This window comes from Panthera pardus, unplaced genomic scaffold (genome assembly GCF_024362965.1).
Source record: "Panthera pardus isolate Hobbes unplaced genomic scaffold, ASM2436296v1 HiC_scaffold_7, whole genome shotgun sequence".
NCBI classification, from domain to species: Eukaryota; Metazoa; Chordata; class Mammalia; order Carnivora; family Felidae; genus Panthera; species Panthera pardus.
Window position 1 is genome coordinate 37676121 of NW_026527002.1, and position 21097 is coordinate 37697217.

Below are 21097 nucleotides of genomic sequence, written 5' to 3' on the forward strand. Positions count from 1 at the left end.
TTTGAACCAAAATTATAATAATACTATAGCTGATATTTATTAATTACCACTTGCCGAAGACTGTACTAAATGCTTTTTAATCTTATTTAATCCTAATATTTTATTAGGTAGATTCTGCTTTGTTCCTTTAAGTATGTAAAGAAACTGAGGCCAAAAAAGTTAGCTAACTCCCTCAAGGTCAAAAATCTCATAAAAATGCCCTGTGAATTTCTTCCTAGACCTTCTAGGCTTGAAGCTAGGTTTGTAGCCAATTTCTTGAAAAGATAACAACAATCGTGGTTGGTTGGAGAGAAAAGAAAAAAATATTTTAGGACTTGTTGGTTGTAATAGTTATCTACTGCTCTGTAACAAATTTCTCCCTAAAGTAGCAATTAACTCATGTAGTTTATGAGAGTCAGGAATCTAAGGGTTGCTTAAGTGGCTGATTCTGACTCCGATTATCATGAAGTTATAGTTAGATTTTGAATTGGAAACTGCAAACATCTGAAGGTGCTTGAGGAATACTTCTTAGCAGCTATTGGCACAATCAGTTCCTCATCATGGAAATTCTCCACAGGGATGCCCCTGTGACAGGGCAGCTGGCTTTCTCCAGAGCAGGTCCTCATAAGGAGAGAAGGAGACAAAGAGAGACCAGCAAAGAGACAGAGACACTATGATGAGAGTGAGACTAAAGTTATAATATAACCATGGCAGTAACTTTGTCACTTCTATCACATTCTGTTCACTAGAAGAAAGTCCAGTCTGCACTCGGGAAAGAGGATTAAACTTGATTTCTACAAGGGCAGAATCAAAAAATATGTGTTCACATCTTTTTTTTTAATATGAAATTTATTGTCAAATTGCTTTCCATACAGTGTAGTGTGTTCATATCTTTAAAATCACCAATAGTAGCCAACTTTTAACTGTGTATGTGTGTGTTGAGATGGAGTGGTGGAAGGGAATCTTTATCTGCTTTTTTATCTTAATATCTACCTCCATTGAAAGAAGCCAAATTGATGTTTAAAACCAGCCTACATATCTGTTCCTTGTCTTAGCTGAATATTACAAATGCTGGAAAATAGAATCATGTATGTTTTATCTTTAGAAGGCTATCTCAACCCACATATACAAATGTATACATCATGAAATAGGTATTAATAGAGCTAAAACATGTGTAACAAGAGAATACATTTTTTGAGTTAATATTAAAGGTGGCTATTCTAAAAAGGCTTTTAAAGAAGTATTTCAAAAATATCAGCTTTCAGAAAAGATTCCAGTTTTTTAAATGACAGAAAATCCATGTCTCTTAGGAAAGGCTCAGTTCAGTCACTGATTCAGCAGAAATGCCATGCTGGGAAATGGAAAGGAATCCAAGTTTTGCAACGCAGTGCTCTCTAGAGGCTCACCCTAGAGCAGAATGGGTAACCCAGGACTATCTGCATTGTGGAGTTTGGAATAGATTTGATAGAAATGGTTCAAACTGGTTAGAGTAAGAATAGAAAATAGGAAAGCATCGCTTTGTCCTCCTAATCTGGAAAGTTATCAAGGAGTAAATGCATGTAAGCAGTATGCCAAAGGATGGAGAGCAGATCTATGGGCAGAGATTGGTAGAATATAGTGGGACTGGAAGTCACTTTCAGGAAAACAAGTAACATAAACAAACACGAGAAACACAATGCATTCTCATGGAAATTTGGGAAGCACGGTGTTTTTGAAGCACTTCTGGATGCTTCAAAATACCCACTGTTTTGGATGCCAGTGGGTATTTGCTGAAAGGCAATTTGGGAAATTTAGAGTTTAATCATTAAGCAGCAGAGAGATACTGAAAATTTGACAGAATGGAGTTGGTCACGTGGGGATCAATTCGGTGAGCTCTTCTTTCAAACACTTATTTTGATTTCCCAACTGTGACCTCAAAAATGAGGATAATGTTTACTTCAGACATAATATTGATCCTTATTCCTTGAAAGAAAAGTTGTGTATATTATGCCATTTTACGCGTATTTATGTGTATGTGAATCTGAATCATTTTTATGAATTCTATAAAGCACCACTTTATTTTCAACAAGCATTACTTATTCCACATTAAAAGCAATATAATGGAACTAAGAATTTTTCTCATTTTTAAAAATGCCATTCTTGATCTCATTCTTTTTTGGTTATTAACAGTCAAAATGAATTACGAAACACGAAGCTAGCTTTGCCAGCGTTGCCAGCGTTGTGTGTTTCCCTATTGGTGTATGTTTTTACACGATCCAGAAGTAGTGGACAAAGGCCAAGAATTTTTGGTTTTCAACAACAAACAAAACCACAGTGATGCAAAATGTCCAGAAAATATTTAAAGACTTTTCTTTGTTGTCTTGGGAATATCAAAATATATAGGTTATCACTCTCCCTCACATAGTCCTGTCATTTTTCTACATCATCTGAAAATCAATATTTCAATAAATTGTGGTAGGTGAGAGGTTAACTCACAGGTGTTATCTTGCTTATGAGAGAGAAATGTGTCTCGATTTATCTCATGATTCAGTCAACTATGAGCAATAATTATTCTAGCAAACATTTGTTAACTTCGTGATTTCTGGCTTTTAAAAAAATTAAATCACTAAATATCCCGCCTATCAAATATCCTTTATATATATATAATATATGTATATTATATATAATATATATTACATATATATATCATATATATATAATGATGTACACATATATATGTATCATATATATAATATATATGATACGTATAATATATATACGTATACACATACGTATGTGAATACATATATATACACATACATACACACACACAATATTTAAAATAAAATAATAAATAAACATTATAAATGAAAAAGAAATCACCCTTATGGCTATCACCCAAATAAACGGGCCGTTCTTAGGTTTGGAAGGCAACAAAGATCTGAAGGGGACACACTCTTTAATCCCCATGGTCTAATCATTCTTCTGTTCCAACAATTTTAGCTCTTTAATATTGCTCTCACCCATTGTCTGTCTTCTCTCTCTACTCCTGTCTAGGCTGTGTGAGGCAGACCCGCCATGATTCTCACCGGGATCCTTTGCCACAGACACAGAGTTCATTATTCTGCTTCCAGTGTTGCCTGTGAATCACATTCCACCCTGCAGGATGAGAAATATTTTCCCCAAAATAAGATTTCCCCTTACCCTAAAACCTAAATGGCTAAAGCCTTGCAATGGGTCCCCATTGACCTCAGGAGAAAAGTTCTGATGCTTTGCCCAGGACACATAAGATCCAACGAAGCTGGGGCCCTCCTTGCCCACCAAGTACCCCTGCTCATCTCTGTAGTCCTCCTGTAGTCCACCTCTTGCCAGTTCTGGGTGACTTTTGTCCCAGCCATGCTTAGCTACTTACAGTTCTCTGAATCCCTCATGGTCTCTCCCCCGAGTGGGCCTTGCTATGTAGTGGTCCTTCTGAGTGGATGAATTCCTTTAACCTCCACAGATTCTTTCTCAGGGCTCCAGTTATCCACTTGCTTTTCATCTGGTTGGTCCTGTAACGTTTCTGGTGATGTTACAGGACTCTGCTTAAATGTCACTTCCCCCAGGAAGCCTTCCTTAACCCTCAAGAGGAGTTGTGTGCTCTCAAAGCATCTCTTGTATGTCCCCCTGCTTGCTCCTATCAATTCTTACGTACCTGTCACCCTCCTGTCTTGAAGTCTCTTATAGTGCTAGGGCTAGTTAAGCTACTCAGTATAATTTTTTGACTATATGTTCATTCACTGCAGAGGTGAGGTTATACTGTCGATCACTGCTGATCGTGAATCATCTGGAAGAGGAGAGGGGCTCAGTGCCTGCAGTCCCAGTTCTGGGCAAGTTAGCCAAAGTAACTGCCCATTCTAAGGAACTAGGGAGAAGGCGAGGAGGGAACAGGTGTGCAGAATTTCCACCAAAAACCTGTTCATAAAATTTGGAATGATTGCGTGCCTAGGGAAGCGGCATAGTCTTTTTGAATTGACCAACTCTTGGAAAGATAACTATCCACCCCACCCAGCCTGCCTGGATTTCACCGGTGCCAGAGAAGTCAGGGTCCTCGGCAAGGGGCCAGATGTGTCTTGTGGCCAACTGGGGAAGACTGGAAAAAAGAAAGGAATTAGCAGTTTTAATCCTAGTTCTCACACAATTTTGTATTTTATAAATAATGCTATTTTTTTAAATTGTAGGCCAGCATCAAGTTTTCTCAAAGTTGGGTTTTTATTCCTTAGTCCATTAGGTTGAGCTTGCCTTTAAAATGTGTTTGACTATGACACATCCTCAGTTCACGATCTTCTGTTCTGACATTTTTAGAGCCGTAACCAAGATTATAATGTGGCAGAACATGGTAGGTGCAGGTGAGTAATATTTTTAGTTTCTTAGAAACAGAAGCCTCATTTTCATGCCAATAATGTAAAGAGCAAGGAGGAAAAAGACGTGGCATAAATATCATATCATATATATAAATTGGATTGATAATGTTTAGTTATGTTTTTAACGGATCCAAACACTTTTTCCCCCACATAAATATTTTTAGCGATTATTATAATGAGAGCCTGATTCCCACGGTACGTAAGGAAATACATAATGCTAGAAAATAAGGAAACCTACTTTTATTTCCTTGTCAGTTCTGCCTTTGAGTTCTGCATTGGTCACCCCTCTACAATAACATATGGAAAACTATCTTCCCCCAAACTGTGTAAATCGGGTTGTCTTCGGAGATGTCTCCAGAAAGAACAATTTTAGAATCAGGTAAAATTTGATTTGAATCCAAGTTCTGCTCCTTGCTAGCATATGCCCAAGTTAACCTCTGCACTGTCATTTCTTCATTTGCCAGATGCGAATAACTGTACCTCCCTCCCAAGGACATCGAGAGCACTAAACGAGACCACATATACAGGGTGTCTGTCACTACATGTGGCTCATAATAGGGAGTCAAGAGAGACTAGTTATCAGTTTACTTCTGGGACCTTTCCCAAGTTTCAGCCTTTGTTATTGGACAGAATTGCTGTGCATGTGGTTTGGAGCTTTATACAGATATGGGTTATTTCTTAGAACAACAATCAAAACATTTTGTTTCTACAAGGGCTAATCTAAATAAGATTTTGTTTAGGTTAGTCTTTCTACAAAGACTGATCTAAATAAACGTTTGGAATGTTGATCCTCCAAAGAAATTAAATACAAGTTTAGCGTTCTGAATTTTTTTTTTTTAACAGATAGTGTGCTTCATTAAACTTTCCTTCGTTGCAAGGATCCGCATTCCAGCTGACTTACAAAAACCAAATGAAGAGTTAAAACGAATGGATTTGTTTCTAGGGGATCCTGTCTGGCGAGTACGTAGAGGTACATCCCTATCTTTGAGTGACAGACCAAACTGTGGCTTATGGGCAGAGACATGATTGTATGGAGGTGCAGGTGTCTGTCAGTAGCAAAATTAGCAAAATCCAACAGAAATTAATTCATAACAATATAGGGGAACAACTGAAAAGGAAACACAGCTCCTAGTCAGCCATCTCCTCATTAATATGATCAAAACAGATCATCTGCAGCGACAGAACATATACTCCTACAGCCCCCTTGGAAGCACAAAGGAGGGATGTGGAACCTGCCTACCCACAGTTATAAATAGCTCCAGGAGCAGAATCCAATGCCTCTGAATCCTGAAGAGATTCAGAGTTGCCTCAACACTGAGGTAACAGTCTTCTTTTGAAAAGCAATAAGCAAACAAAAAGTGTGGTTTGGAGAGGGTAACAGGCTTTCTCAGTCCAATTTAATAAACACACAAGAAGCACCTGCCAGGTTCAGGGTGTTGCCAGATGTCACGTGCCAAAAGAAACATAATATGGAACAAAAATTAGCCCTGCCCACCAATGAAGTGGTGTGATAAACTGTCTTGAGCATTGTTGTTACAGGCTCTTTTTCAGCTGGCAGACAAAGCAATTGTCGATTTGACAGAGAAACAGTAGGAAATGATGTGAACCCCTTCACTACCCCACAAGGTTTAACGTAAAATAATCAGATCTTCAGCCTCTATGAGGAGGGGACTATGATGAGAAATGGTTCTGTGGCCACAGGAAAGAGGGTAGTGGCTGGAAGGGGCTGTTTTCTTTCTTATTCTCCACTTTCATCATGTTCCCCAGTTTCATCCAGTTCCCCCACATTACTCATTGTACCCAAAGTGTTAGGTAGCTACTCTGTATTTTATGCAGCCTAAGAGACAGTTTGCAAATGAGTCTTAAAGAATGAGCAAATAGCAATAAAAGTCCCCTATTTCAGTTTCAAGCTGAATCCCTGGCAGCTCTTTATCTTCTGTCCCCACAGTTCTTGTGGGGATTGTTTGAGGAGGAGCTAGGATGCAAATTCACTGCAGATCCACTTCTGTGCAATTCTGAAATCCAGGAAGTTCTGAAAACGGAATGCTTTGGTTTTCTTGTTGTTTGGTCAGCTTAGCATCAAAATCCATTTGGTTATAAAACCTATTTTAATACTCAGGAGTATGCTGCAAAGGTATCAATATAGTCATTACAGCATATTACCCCAGACTCTGCTGGGGGGTATTATATATGTGATGAATGTATTTTACATGTGTGCGTGTATATCTCAGGTATCGCTTTCTAGATTCTGAAAAAGTCTGAATTTTTAAACACATCTAACCCTAAGAGTTTCAATGGCAGGTTGAATTAAGATGGATATGCCATAATACATGGCATGGTAAATAGATCTTCTAATTATTTTCAGACCATCAGATTGTATGCTTTAGCAATGCTGAAATGCAGTACTATCTTATGTTAATAAAACAACTACCAATTCTTTGAGAAGTTCATAGCACTTCAAAACTCAGCAGCATACATCAGGCATGGACAAGTGAAAGTTGACCCCTGGGACTTTGGGGAAAGTATGGATGGATTTATTAACCTCTCAAAAATGATGCTCTTATGAGACTAAACTAATTATGTTTGTGGCAAGTGTACTGGCATGTAATGAATTAGGATTGCTTTCACTTGTAGGCTTAATTTACTAAGGAATCTGGAGCTGCCTTCTGAAAGTTACTGCTGACAGATGATTTAGATAGCTTTGAGAACAATCAGTCGGTTTAAAAAATATTCCTTTTTGTATTTACTGTTGCTACAGGATGTGATGCTTGTTTTTCTGTAGGCTCTGTATCCTGTGTAGTATTCTGTAGAATTTTCCTAGTCATGGACTATGCTCTCTTAGGAGGTGAAGAGTGTGGCCTCAACATGATATCTGACATCTGGAAAGTCTCTTTAATCGAACTGCAGTTGAGAAAAGCCCACCATCACACACTTAACTATGGAGTTGCACTTTAAGCAGATGGAAAAGCTAACTGCCAAGCCTGGGAGTTCTCTTTGAGAATAAGTTCAGATAGGAAGGAGTCAGGGTCTTACCCCAAGAGTCTGTCTGCTCTCACCCCTTCTTCCACCCATTTCCACTTGGAGCCCCAAATCCAAATTGAAACTATAGCCTTGTCTTTAGACCTGGAGTAGTACCACTAATGGATTAATTACTGGTATCTCCCCCCGCCCCACTTCGCCGAAATCAGAGATGATATTAACCATTTAGAAACCTATAAAACCACAGAGCCCTGAAAAATGAACAAATTCAGTACTGGGGGCGACCTAGAGCCGAACATTTCCTAGAAGGCCCCAAACTTGAATAGAAGCAGAGCTCCCAGGGCATTCTCCGCTGTGCCAAGTGGCTGAGCCCAGAGTACTGCTTGGACCATGCTGCTTTCATACTTCTGACCTCTTCTTGTGCTTGGTTCTTTGCCATCTTCCATGATCTCAGTATTTCCTACCCACATGACCTTGCTACACAGTCCAGTTAACTCTTATTAATAGGAATAGCTACTATTTAGTGAGCATTTAATACATATCAATCATTGAGAAAACTTTAACTCAACTTCTCTTTTAGCCCAACTGCGCCAAGACTCTCCCAGTTGAGCACCTGGCAAATTACAGGTGCTCGATCTAAGTTTTCACCACTCTCTTCACCTCCCCTAAGAGTTCATTTGGTTCATCTTGAGATTCCTTCATCTGGCACAACAAATATTCATGGAGTACTGAGTCTGCTTTGATTCTCAGCAGATGCCAAGATGGAATTGGGAATTCAAGAGATTCCCTGAAGGGAAAAGGGAAGAGGAAGCAGGAGTTGTGGGAAGAACCTTCAGACTGTGGTGCCGGTCTGACACCTGGACAGAAACATGAAAGTGGGGAAGGAAGAGCCACCAAGAAAGTCCTGACCAGGCCAGTAGGGAGCCCCACGTCAGGCAGAAATGGCCGAGTTCTTGAACTTTCCCTGTGCTCAATCAGTGGCTGGGAGTAGCCTATAGAGAAAGTGGCAGGAGGATTGCAGAGGAACCCTAAGGAGCAGCAGGTGGAACAGGTTCTGTTCTCAGGGAACCTCCACCTGCCACAAGAATGTGATCTGAGAGCACGGGCAAGGATTCAGGAATTCTTGAAACATCCACCTTCAAATACCCACTTCTCTTAAGTCTCGAAGACTTTTCAGTCCATAAGAGTCCAGTGTTTACAAGTTTTTAAAAGCAGATGTCTCTGGGAAGGAAAAGACCTAAAGCCTTTGTTATCTAATAACTTAGCAAAAGGTGGTTGAAGGCCTGATGAGAGTCAAAGGACAGGACCCACACTCTCTGAGCACCACATTAGTATTTAATGAGGTGCTGTGAAGGCACCCTCCCTCATCAGAAGAAATAAAAGCTTCCCTCTGCTTTTCTCTGAGAGTTTAATTAGAGTTTCCACGTTTCATATTACAGACTCACTTTCTTCATTTCAATAAGAAAATAGTTGCTCAACAGGGAGGCAGCTGACTTCAATCCTTATATATTGGAGCGGGAACATTCATGGATCATGTCAAATATCAGGATGCCTGGAGCAGAATGGCCATGACTCTGTGTGTTCTGCATCGCCCCATGTTGACATTTTTTGAGGTCATATGACAAGAAGGGTAGAGCATGATGAGAGAATTTCTTCACCTGCTGATAAAAAAAAGCAAGAAAGTCGTTCTTTTCTTTGCATTCAGCACTAGATAAACCAGTGAATACAGACCTAACCTGTTCTGGGATGAAAACTGAGACCAATGTTCCCACAGATTTGTGGAAAAAAACACAGAGGAGTTAATGGACTTAAAGTCATACTGTGAGTTAATGGCCAAGACTGTCCATAGAATCACATCCTCCATGAGCATCAAAAAAATATTACGTAGAACTGAGTAGAAATACTCAAACTAGTTCCTTCCAGTCCAATCACTAAACTGTTAACACAGAGCCTTTTGTGAGCATAATGAAGATTATCATTGTAACCTTCCAGGTACATGATTCTACATCTGTTGCCATGGCAAAGGAACAAAATCTAAGCTTCTGATTAAAATGAATCCTTTTGTTAAGAAATAATCAAGATTCCTATCAGAGTTTTATCACCGTCTTAGTCTTTTCATTTTTTATACTACCCGAAGCCTGAAGCTCAAAGTGCCTACTTGAAGTTTGCTTTTTATTGTTTACATAATAAGTGAATTAATTTTGTTCCGTCATTTCCTTGATACGTTTTAATAACATAAATGTACTTTAATCATTATGCTTATCTGAATGTTTTTATCTCAGGGATGACAAGTAGATTGACGGATAGTGAGTATAACATATATTTGTTTCTTCTGGAATCTTAATTTTACATTTCAGTATTAAAGTTTTTGAGTGATTCCGTACAGAACACAAAAAACCTATCAAATATGAAAGAGGAATAGGAAATTATAAATAAAATCACTGTCAGCCTAGAGATACTAATTCCAGTATAGGCTTCCATAAATCCTTACCTGAAGGCTGTAAATGTTTCTGAGAAAAACCTGATGCTGATGTGATTTAAGTGTCTCTGCTCAAGAAATTATGCTGTCTTTTTGCTACTGTCCGCTTAAAGAGAAGTTCAGCTGCCATTTAGATGATGTATTTCCTCCTGTGTAATTGCTTATTTTCTGTTCTGAAAAGCTTTCCTTCCAACAGTGCTCTTAAGGGCGCGATTTTATAATCAAGAGCCTCTGCCCTTCATAGCCTCATGAGACTGGAACTTGCTGTTTCTCTCCAGAGATGCTTAACAATGAGTCAGGAATGATCAAGAGGCTTTCTGTGGCAGAAGGAAAAGGACACCTGTATTCTAGTCTAGTCTAGAAGAGGTGTGTGATTTCAAGCAAATTATCCTTAATATGTTTGAACCTCATTTTGAAAATGAGGAATTTAGACTCAGTGGTCCCTTCCAGCTCTATAATGCATAGTCTTTGATTGATTAGCTGATTGCTCATGAAATTTAGTGATTTTTGATACTGAATTTTGTTTTCCACATATCAGACTATATATACCCTGTTGTTGTTAAATATCTCTCTCATTCAAAATGAGACTTTTGAATAGTTACACACACTTAACTGATGTTGAGAATGCTCCCTATTTAATAAGCTCTATGTGTATTTAGTGTTTGGCTAGAACCTTGTTTGCACTCTTTATGTTTTATGTGTGTTAATGTTACGTGTTTGTTGAATGAATGCTTTTTAATCTATACTACTGCAAAAGCAGGTGGTTTTATTTTATTTCCTTCTTTAATGCACCTTCACAAAGGGATATTCAGTAAATAAGAGGTACTCATATACACATTTTATCTTGTCCTTTTTTTCCCAAAGATTGGTCAGTGAGTTTGAAGATAAAGCTTTTGTTTAAAAAAAAAAAAAAAAAAAAAAAGGACACTCATGTGGTAAGAATCATTTGAAAACAGAGGTTTGGAAAAGTTTCTGTTTTTCTCAGGGTTCTCAAACTTTATTATTTTTACTTATTTATTGATGTATTTTACTGTGGTAAGAACACTTACCATGAGATCAGTCCTCTAAAACTTTTAAATGTACCATACATTATTATTGACTATAATTTCTAACATTATACAGCAGATCTCTAGAGTTATTCATCTTGCTTAACAGACTTAGAGCCTGTTGGTTAGTGACTCTCCATTTCACCTTCCCTACCAGCCCCTGGAAATCCCTGTTCTACTCTTTGATTCTTTGAATATGACTATTTTAGATACCTCATACAAATGGAATTATGCGGTCTTTATTTTTCCATGACCTGCTTCTTGTACTTACCATATTATCTTCAAGGTTCATTCATGTTGTCACATATTACAGAAGTTCCTCTTTTGTAAATTTAAGGCTGTATTCCATTGTCTGTATATACCACATTTTCTTTATGTAGTCATCTGTCGATGGATATTTAGGTCATTGCCATATCTTGGCTATTGTGAATAGTGCTGCAGTGAACATGGGAGTGTTCAAGGTCCAAATTCATTCTTTTTGATTGTGAATATCCAGTTTTCCCACCACTATTTGTTGAAGAAATACTTCATTCCCTATTGTGTATTCTTGTCCTCCTTGTCAAAGATCGGTTGATCAGATATGCATGGATTCACATCTGAGCTCTCTATTCTATTCCACTTTATGAATGCTTGTCTTATGCTAGCATCCTGTTTTGATTACTGTAATTCTTAAAGATACTTTGAAATGATGAGGTATGATGCCTCCACTTTTGTTGTACTTCAGCATTGCTTTGGCTGTTCAGGGTCTCCTGTGGTTCTATGTGAATTATAGGATTGTTCATTTTTGTAAAAAATATTCTTGGGATTTTGATAGAGATTACATTAAATATGTAGATCATTTTGGGTAGAATAGACATTTTCATATTAGTTCTTCTAACCCATGAACAGGAGATATCTTTCCATTTATTTGTATCTGCTTTAAAATTTCTTTAATCAGTATTTTCTACTTTTCAGTGTGCAAATCTTTAACCTTCTTGGTTAAATATCATATGACTTCACTCATATGAGGAATTTAAGGTATAAAACAGATGAACATAAGGGAAAGGAAGCAAAAAGAATATAAAAACAGGGAGGGGGACAAACCATAAGAGACCCTTAATTACAGAGAACAAGCTGGAGGGGGTTGCTGGAGGGGCTGTGGGTGGGGGGAGGGGCTACCTGGGTAAGGGGCATTAAGGAGCACTTTTTGGGATGAGCACTGGGTGTTATACATAGGGGATGAGTCACTGGAATCTACTTCTGAAAACATTATTGCACTATATGCTAACTAACTTGGATGTAATTCAAAAATTAAAAAAAAAAAAGATTATTCCTAAATATTTTATTCTCTTTGATAATATTTTAAATGGGATTATTTTCCTAACTTCCTTTTCTAATAGTGTATAGAAATGCAATTGATTTTTGTGTGCTGTTTTCATATTTTACCATCTTAGGGAGTTTGTGTTAGAACTAAAGAATTAGTTCTAACAGTATGTTTATGGAAGTTTTTATGGAAGTTTTGGGGCTTTCTATGTACATGATCATATGGTCTTCAAACAGGGGGAGTATTTCTTCTTTCTTTCTTTCTTTCTTTCTGATTTGGATATTTTTCTTTCTTAATTGCTCTGGCTAGGACTTCCAGTACTATGTTGAATGGAAGTGGCAAGAGTGGGTATTCTTGCCTCGTCCCTGCTCTTAAAGGAAAAGCTTTTAGTTTTTCACCATTAAGTGTGATTTTAGCTGTGGGTTTTTCATGTATGGTCTTTATTATGTTGTGGAGTACTTGTATTTGTTGAGCATTTTTATCATGAAAGGATATTGAATCTATTCAAACTTTTTCTCAAATCTACTGAGATTATCATGTGATTTTTATCTTTTATTCTGTAATGTGGTATATTAATTGATTTTCCTGTTGAGCCACTCTTTCATTCCAGGGATAAATCCCACTCAGTCATGGTGTATGATCCTCTTAGTGTGCTGTTGGATTTGGTTTGCCAGTATTTTGGTGATGAGTTTGGCATTACATTCTTTAGGGCTATTGGTGTGTAGTTTTTCTTGTAGTATCCTTGTCTGGCTTTAGCATTAAAGCTGAATTTATAAAATTGGGTGTGTTCACTAGCCGTGAGTTTTCTGGAAGAGTTTAAGAAGTATTCATGTTAATTCTTCTTTAAATATTTGGTAGAATTCACCAGCAAAGCCATCCGGACCTGTGTCTGTCTTTGTTGAGAGGTGTTTGATTACTGATTCAATCTCCATACTAGTTATAGACCTGTTGAGAATGTCTATTTCATCATGATTATTCATAGTAGATTGTATGTTTCTAGAAATTTATCCATTTTTTCTAGGTTATCCAGTTTGTTGGCATATATTCATAGTAGTCTCTTATGATCCTTTATATTTCTGTGACATCCATTATGTCTCTTCTTTATTTCTGGTTTTATTTGAGTCTTTCTCTCTCTCTCTCTCTCTCTCTCTCTCTTCTCTTTCTCTCATCTAGCTAAGTGTTCATCACTTTTGTTTCTTTTCAGAAAACCATTTCTGAGTTTTGTTAATTTTCTATTATTTTGCTATCCTCTATTTCACTTATCTCTAATCTTTATTTTCTTTCTTCTGCTAAATTTAATCATAGCTTGTTCTTTTTCTAGCTCTTTGAAGTATAAAGTTAGGTTGTTTATTTGATATCTATCTTCTATGTAGATGTTTAGAACAACATATTTTCCTCTTAGAACTGCTTTTTTTTCACATTCCATAAGTTTTGGTATATTGTGTTTCTATTTTCATTAGTCTCACTTTTTTTTTTTTTTTAATTTCTACTTTGACCCACTGGTTATTCAGGAATGTGTTAAGTTGCACATATTTGTGAGTTTTCCAGTTTTTCTCCTGTTAATGATTTCCACCATTGGGGTTGGAAAAGGTACTTGATATGATTTCAATCTTTTTAAAATTATGACTTCTTTTATGGTCCAGCATATGATTTTCCCTGGAGAATATTTATGTGTTTGAGGAGACTGTGCATTCTCCTGATGTTGGATGGAATGTTCTGAATATGTCTGTATGTCCATTTGATCTATAGTGTGGTTCAGATCTTCTGGTTCCTTACTGTGTGAGTGTTCTGTCCATTTAGAAAGTGGGTTATTGAAGTGTCCTATTATTATGTTTTTGTCTATTTCTCCTTTCAGTTCTGTCAGTGTTTACATTATATATTTAGGTGATCTGATGTTGAATGCATATACAATTTATAACTGTTATTTCTTTCTGGTGGATTGACTGTTTTATCATTGTATAATATCCTTTGTCTCTTGAGAGAATTTTTGAATTGAAGTTCACTTTGTGTGGTGTACGTGTACCCACTCCTCTCTTTAGGTTACCATTTCCCTGTAATATATTTTTCCATCTTCTCACTTTCAGCCTATGTGTGTCCTTAAAACTGAAATGAGTTTCCTATAGAGCAATTTGTGCATTTTGTTTTGTTTTGTTTTAATCCATTCAGGCATATTATGCGTTTTTATTAGGGAATTTAATCCATTTATATGTAAAGCAATCATTGATAGGGAAAGATTTACTATTGCCGTTTTGTTGTTTTCTGTTAGCCTTGTTCCTTTGTCTTGTCCTCTTGCTGTCTTCCCTTATATTTTTTTTTTTTACTTTTTTTTTGGTATTAATAGGCTTTGCTTTCTCTTTTTCTTTGTGTAACATTTATAGGTATTATTTTTATGGCTATCTTAAGGCTTACATAAAACGTCTTATAATTATAGCAGTCTGTTTTAAAAAGATGAGTTTAATCACATACAAAAACTCTACACTTTAGCTTCTCCTCCCACCCACATGTTGTTACTGTCACAATTTATGTGCATTCATACTGTGTATCTTTTAATGTATTTTGGTTACAGTTCTATTGTAATACTTTCTCTTTTAACTTTTTTTTTCATTTTGCAGTGAGAATAATGTTTGTTGAGAGTGGTTCATTATAAACAATATATATATATATATGTATATGTATATGTATATGTATATGTATATGTATATGTATATATATATAAACTCTCTGCAATGCAAAAAATCCCTTTTGTCCCTGTGTGGCTGCAGTGAACAAAACCAACCGTCCAGTGGGGCTTCGCTGGGCCCCTAGCATGTGGACAGGGGTCATGGGTGCCACATGCTATGGGCAGAAGTTCCTGAAGTCTGGGCTCTCTCCAGCCTTATTTTCATGCCATGTGCAAGAACACAACGTAGTGTGGTTTGCATCCTACCCCCATGACCCTCCCCCGGCAGATGGCACCAGCTCAGGCACAGGTAGCTTTCTTGTTAATCTGCCAGATGGGTGACCTCTAACTTGTGGCCTGCCCAGGGACTGAGTGTTTCTAAATGTCACACGATGGACTGAGGTGCTATGACCACTCTCCTTGGAGGCCGCTCTCCATGACGGCCCCACCAGTCGTCCAAAGCTTCGCTTCCTCATTGCCTTCCTTGATGCATCCATTCTTACCACAATTTTAGCCAGACCCTTCCTGAGGACGCCCAAACCTCAGCTGCCACACATGGTGCTCCTGGGCATGACACCAGAGTTCCCTGGGATCTTGGGCCACCCAGCATCAAGGCGAAAGAGACGAGACCAGTCTGAAGGCAATGCTAGTCTCTGACACCAGGCTGGCTGACCTATTAGCTAACCAGCTAATAGTGCCTCTGTCTCGGCCAAAGGCTGCATCTGGTGCCGAGGAGCGATTCGGCTGGGTGGTCTGACGGCCCTCATAAACAGAGCCCACCTCTGCCCCTCAGAGCAGCCGTGGTGGGGGCGCACCAGCCGGCTGGTGGGAGCAGATGCTGAGCATGGTTTGCGGTCCGGAGGGATGGCAGCTGCCGTGTGGCTGTTGGGGCAGCCTTGCTCCCTTGCCAATGACCGCTCACGAGGGGTGGGTGTCCTCAGCCTCTTTGGGAATGATCCATTTCCCTTAGTTTTTAGGTACAGACCTGCATTCAAGACCCAGCGCCACCACTGTCCTGGATATACTCTCCCCAGTCTGATGGCCAGATTTTGTCTACAAGGTGAGGGGTCCTGGCACTCAGCCCACCAGCTGTGAGTCCCTTTCTCTTTGAAAGAGAACTTGGGCAGGCTTATCTGCCCTCTGAACAGAGATGTCCGTGGTTCTGAAGTCCCTGAATCTCACTATTATTGTCTTACTTGAGGGTGACCCTCACTCCCCACAAGCGAAAGCTTAAATCTCAAAAAAACCAACAACAACAACAAAAAACAAATAGTCCATGCTACATGCAGTGCTGTGTGATCCTGGGCAGGTATCACCCTTCTCTGTCAAGAAAAAAGAGACCCAGTGTTCTGTGCAAAATGTCCTGGCATGAACACTGGGGTGGGTGGGAGGCCACAGGCTATCCCCCCCACTGCCTCAGGAGTGCAGGCCCTAGCACCCCAGCACCTCCAGCACCGTGAGGCTTGGGGCTCCCCATACCCAGAGAATGGGCCCCACTGTCAGGGCTTAGGCTAGTGTCAGGAGGCCTCGTGGGTTGGGGGGGGTGGATCTTTGGGACTCAAGTGGCTGTTCTTGGCCCTCAGTGTCAGGCATTCTCAGAGTACATTCAGCACTGCCAGCCAGGAAGAGCCAGGGCCCTGTCTCCTCCCCTCAGAGCCCTCCACCCTACAATGCTATAGTACCTGGAGGGTGCGGGGTGAGGTTCAGGGTCCTTTTGGCCTGAGGCCCAGCACTCCTCAGGGCCCAGAGGCCTGACAACCAGCCACAGGAACTTGGGCCCACGGGGAGGCGGGAGGGAGTGGCAGCATTCACCAAAGGGCACAGGGAGGAGGTCTATAGCACTTCTGGGGGACAGGGGGGAGTCCCCCTGGGAGGAGTCCCCAGCCCTGGGAGCCAGGGTTGGCTACACTGCCTCCAAACACACCGATGCCATCCTGACAGGCGGCTTCTCCAGGGCTCGGCACCCAGGTCTGTGGGGAGGCAATCTCAGGCTTCTCCACCTGGGTCTGGTTTGCAGGCAACAGAGGGGACTGTGGAGGTCCCCTGGGCATGGTTGGAGTCAGGCCTGGGGTCCCCGGGGAAGCTCAGATGCTCTGCGGTGGCCTCCAGCAACCAGCAGGTGTGCGGGGTAAGTGACGTGATGACACGCGCAACGCTGGTGGGCAAAGCAGGCACGCCTTGGGCTCCAAGACTTCCCTGGGGCTTTGTCACACGGGCTTATGTGCCATAAGTGGTTCTGGCTTCCTCGAAGTTACGGATGCTGGTGCTGCACATTTGGTCAGCACAGGCTGGGTTGTTGTAGAAGAGGCAGCCAGTGGCCCGGTTGTAGCCAGGCAGCCCAGTGAAGCGGCCCTGGTGGTCAGGGGTCCGGCAGAAGCAGCGGCGGCCGCTGGGGGCGAAGCAGCGGTACGCGACAGGACCAGAGCCGAGGTCGCAGTGCAACACCCCAGAGTTCACCAGCACGATGGCCACGTGGCCCAGGTGCTCCTGGATATCCTGCACGCTCACTGTGCATTTTTCCACCGGCACCTTGCAGGCCTTGGCTTGTGCAAACACCTGGTTCACCCGGGCCTCCTCTGTGTCAAAGTGCTTCCTGTAGAAGGACTGGGTCTTGTAGCCCTTGTCAACGCCCAGGGTCTGCGTGCAGAAACGGTGCCTCACGCCAAAGTGGCGCATTAGGTAGGCCAGGTCAGTAGTCCAGATGCCCCTGGTTAGTCGCGGCTCCTTCAGGGCACTCTCGAACTCACTGCCGCCCAGCTGGCCCAGGCACCGCAGCACCATCTTGGAGCAGGCCAGGCCGCAGTTCCAGGGGTAGAGCTGCTGGATGATGGGCGCGGACAGCCGCACAAAGTCTCCGGGTGCCAGCGGCGTCCCCTCTGCCTCCGCCCTCATAACCCGGGCCGCGCGGGGCACCCGCTGCAGCTTCGGCTTTGACCAGGGAAGGAGTGGGGCCGGTGCATGTCAGGTTCCTCCGCCGCCACCACCGCCACTTGCTGGGGGGGCGGGGAAGAGAAGGCCTCTTTTAACGTTTATGCTAGAATTAAAAATGACTTACCTACCACTATTACAGTAATACAGCCTCCTGTATGCGACATTTACCTTTATTAGTGAGTCTCTAATGCTCTGCGGTTGCTACTTCGTGTTCTTTCATTTCAACTTGAATAACTGTTGTGGGAAGCCGTGGAGAAGTTGGAGCGCTAGATGCATGGAACACTCTTTCCCTCTTCAGGTGGAGGCTGAGAGCTGGGATTTTCATCCGCTCAGTCCGTGCCGAGCATGGCAGATGATCCATGGAGGATCTATTTCAGTTTTCACCAGGTAGCTAGGCTGTGCCAGGCCTGCCAGAGCGCCAAGACTGGCAAGACAGAAGCCAGTCCTTTGGGGAGTCCTCTTGCAAAGTTGCAACGCTAGATACACAGACCAATCCTTTTACCTCTACTGAGAAAAGCTGTAAGCCTTAATCCTGATCATGTAGTGCTGTTCCAGGGCTAAGGACTCTGGCAAGAAAGCGTCCCCACCTGTGGCTTCAGTGAACCTGGTTTTATGTATGCCCAGGGTGCAGGAGACGTTGATTAGTTTTCGGATTTGTCTGTGAGTTGTTGCTAAATCCTTGTCTATGCAAGGAGGAGGACTCAAGGCTTCTTACTATGCCACCTTGCTAAGGTGACTCTCCTACTGATTCTTTCAAGAATAAAAAACCAGAGGGGTGCCTGGATGGCTCAGTCGGTTAAGCATCCTACTCTTGATTTCAGCACAGGTCATGATCTCACGGTTCATCAGATCAAGCCCCACATCGGCTTTGTGTGTGGCTGAGCTTCTGACTCTTGGTCTCAGCTCAGGTCATGATCTCACAGTTGGTGAGATCAAGCCTCTTGTCTGGCTCTAAGCTGACAGCCTGGAGCCTTCTTGGGATTCTCTCTCTCTCTCTCTCTCTCTCTCTCTCTCTTTCTCTCTCTCCCTCTCTCCTCCCCTCTGCCCCTCTCCTACTTGGGCACCCTCCCTTTCAAAATAAATAAACTTAAAACACTGGATTGTGTGATTTTTTTTAAATAAAGTTTATTTATTTATTTTTGAGAGAGAGTGAGAGAGAGCATGAGCAGGGGAGGGGCGGAGAGAATCCCGAGCAAGCTCCATGCCATCAGTGCAGAGCCAGACGAGGGGCTTGATCTCACCAACCATGAGACCGTGACCTGAGCTGAGATCAAGAGTCAGAAGCTCAACCGACTAAACCACCCAGATGCCCCTGCAGTCTCTTATTTCAAAGCCCATTCTATTTCTAATATGCCACAGTTGCCTGTTTCTTGAAATTTCGTAGAAATTGCTCTGTACAAGACATATCACTAATGAGATATATGTAGAAAAGGAATAAATTGAATTATCTGCTTACAAATGCAAAGGGATTTTCCTACTCTCTCCGTGTGTGTATAATATACGCACATTATAGTTTATATTCTATGAATGTCCAAGCTTATCAACGGTCAAATATAAATTAAATTGAAACTCAAATATACGTTTATCAGTCAAAAAGTATAGTAATGCCCATTATTCGAAAACACAGGAAAATGAAGACTCTCAAACACAATAATGGGACTGTACGTGTTGGAAAATTTACAAAAAACTACAAACACTTGGTAATTTCACTCCTAGAAATTAGCTTAAGGAAATAATTAAGCATATGTGTAAAGCATCTTCATCACATAATTTCTAGTTTTTGTTATAAACAACTCAAGTGTCCAACAATATGGAATTGGATGAATAAATTATGAATATAATAGAAAATACCATTTAGCCATTAAAAATTATATTGGATAGGGTACCTGGGTGGCTCAGTAGGTTAAATGTCCCACTTCAGCTCAGGTCATGATCTCAATTTGTGAGTTCAAGCCCCACGTTGGGCTGTGCTGACAGCTCAGAGACTAGAGCCTGATTCAGATTCTGTGTCTCCTTCTCTCTCTGACCCACCCCTGCTCACATTCTGTCTCTCTCTCTCCTTCAAAAATAAATAAACATTAAATTTTTTTAAATATATATATTTCAAATGAGTATTTATAGGCATGAAAAGATATATGCATTTTTAAGTACAAATATCTGATTAAAAATAAACGTATAATTGTTTTTAGAAAATAAACAGGGGCGCCTGGGTGGCTCAGTTGGTTAAATGTCTGACTTTGGCTGAGGTCATGATCTCATGGTTCATGAGTTCGAGCTCCGTGTCGGGCTCTGTGCTGACAGTTCAGAGCCTGGAGCCTGCTTCGGATTCTGTGTCTCCCTCTCTCTCTGCCCCTCCCCCACTCATACTCTGCCTATTTCTCTTGCTCTCAAAAATAAGACATTAAAAAAATTTTTTTAAAAAGAAAAGAAACAATATATTATAGCTATATTTAATAGCTTCAGGCATAATTTACATACCATAAAATTCACCGATAATAAGTGTATGGTTAAATAACTTTTAGTAAATTTATAGATTTGTACCACAACAATCCAGCTTTAGAATAATAATTTTTTCTAAGTTTTCATTTTAATTCCAGTATAGTTAACAGTGTTATGTTAATTTCAGATGTCTAATATAGCGATTCAACAATTCTATACATTACTCAGTGCTCATTATGATAAGTATGGTCTTTAATCCCCATCATCTATTTCACCCATCCTTCCACCCAACTCCCCTCTGCTACCTACTGGTTTGTTTTCTGTAGTTAAGAGTCTGTTTCTTGGTTTGTCTCTCGCTTTTTTTCTTTACTCATTTGTTTTATTTCTTAAATTCCACATATAAGTGAAATCATATGGTATTTGTATTTCTCTGACTTAATTTGCTTAGCATAATACTCTCTAGCTCCATTCATGATGTTGAAAATGGCAAGATTTCATTCTTTTTATGGTGGAGTCATATTCCATTTTACACACACACACACACACACACACACACACACACACCCCATATCTTCTATACCCATTCATCTATTGATGGACACTTGGGCTGCTTCCATATTTTGGCTATTGTGAGTAATGCTGCAATAAACAATAAGGGTACATGTATCCCTTTGAATTAGTGCTTTTGTATTTTGGGGGTAAATACCCAGTAGTGGAATTATTGGATTATAGGGTAGTTCTATTTTTAACTTTTCAAAGAACTTCACTACTGTTTTCCACAGTTTACATTCCCAGCAACAGTGCACAAAGGTTCCTTTTCCTCCACATCCTCTCCAACACTTGTTATTTCTTGTGTTTTTGATTTTATCCCTCTGACAGGTGTGAGGCGATATCTCTTTG

General features: G+C 40.5%; 2 protein-coding genes across 2 annotated transcripts in view; one reads left to right on the forward strand and one right to left on the reverse strand.

Moving 5' to 3' along the window:
* Window positions 1-21097, forward strand: part of NECAB1 (N-terminal EF-hand calcium binding protein 1) — a 194173-nt gene that overhangs the window by 102798 nt on the left and 70278 nt on the right. The gene's annotated exons all lie outside the window — the stretch shown is intronic.
* LOC109269470 (protein GUCD1-like) lies at window positions 17045-17719 on the reverse strand. Its single transcript, XM_053896108.1, has one exon. The coding sequence runs from the start codon at window positions 17717-17719 to the stop codon at window positions 17045-17047; it is 675 nt and encodes a 224-aa protein (XP_053752083.1).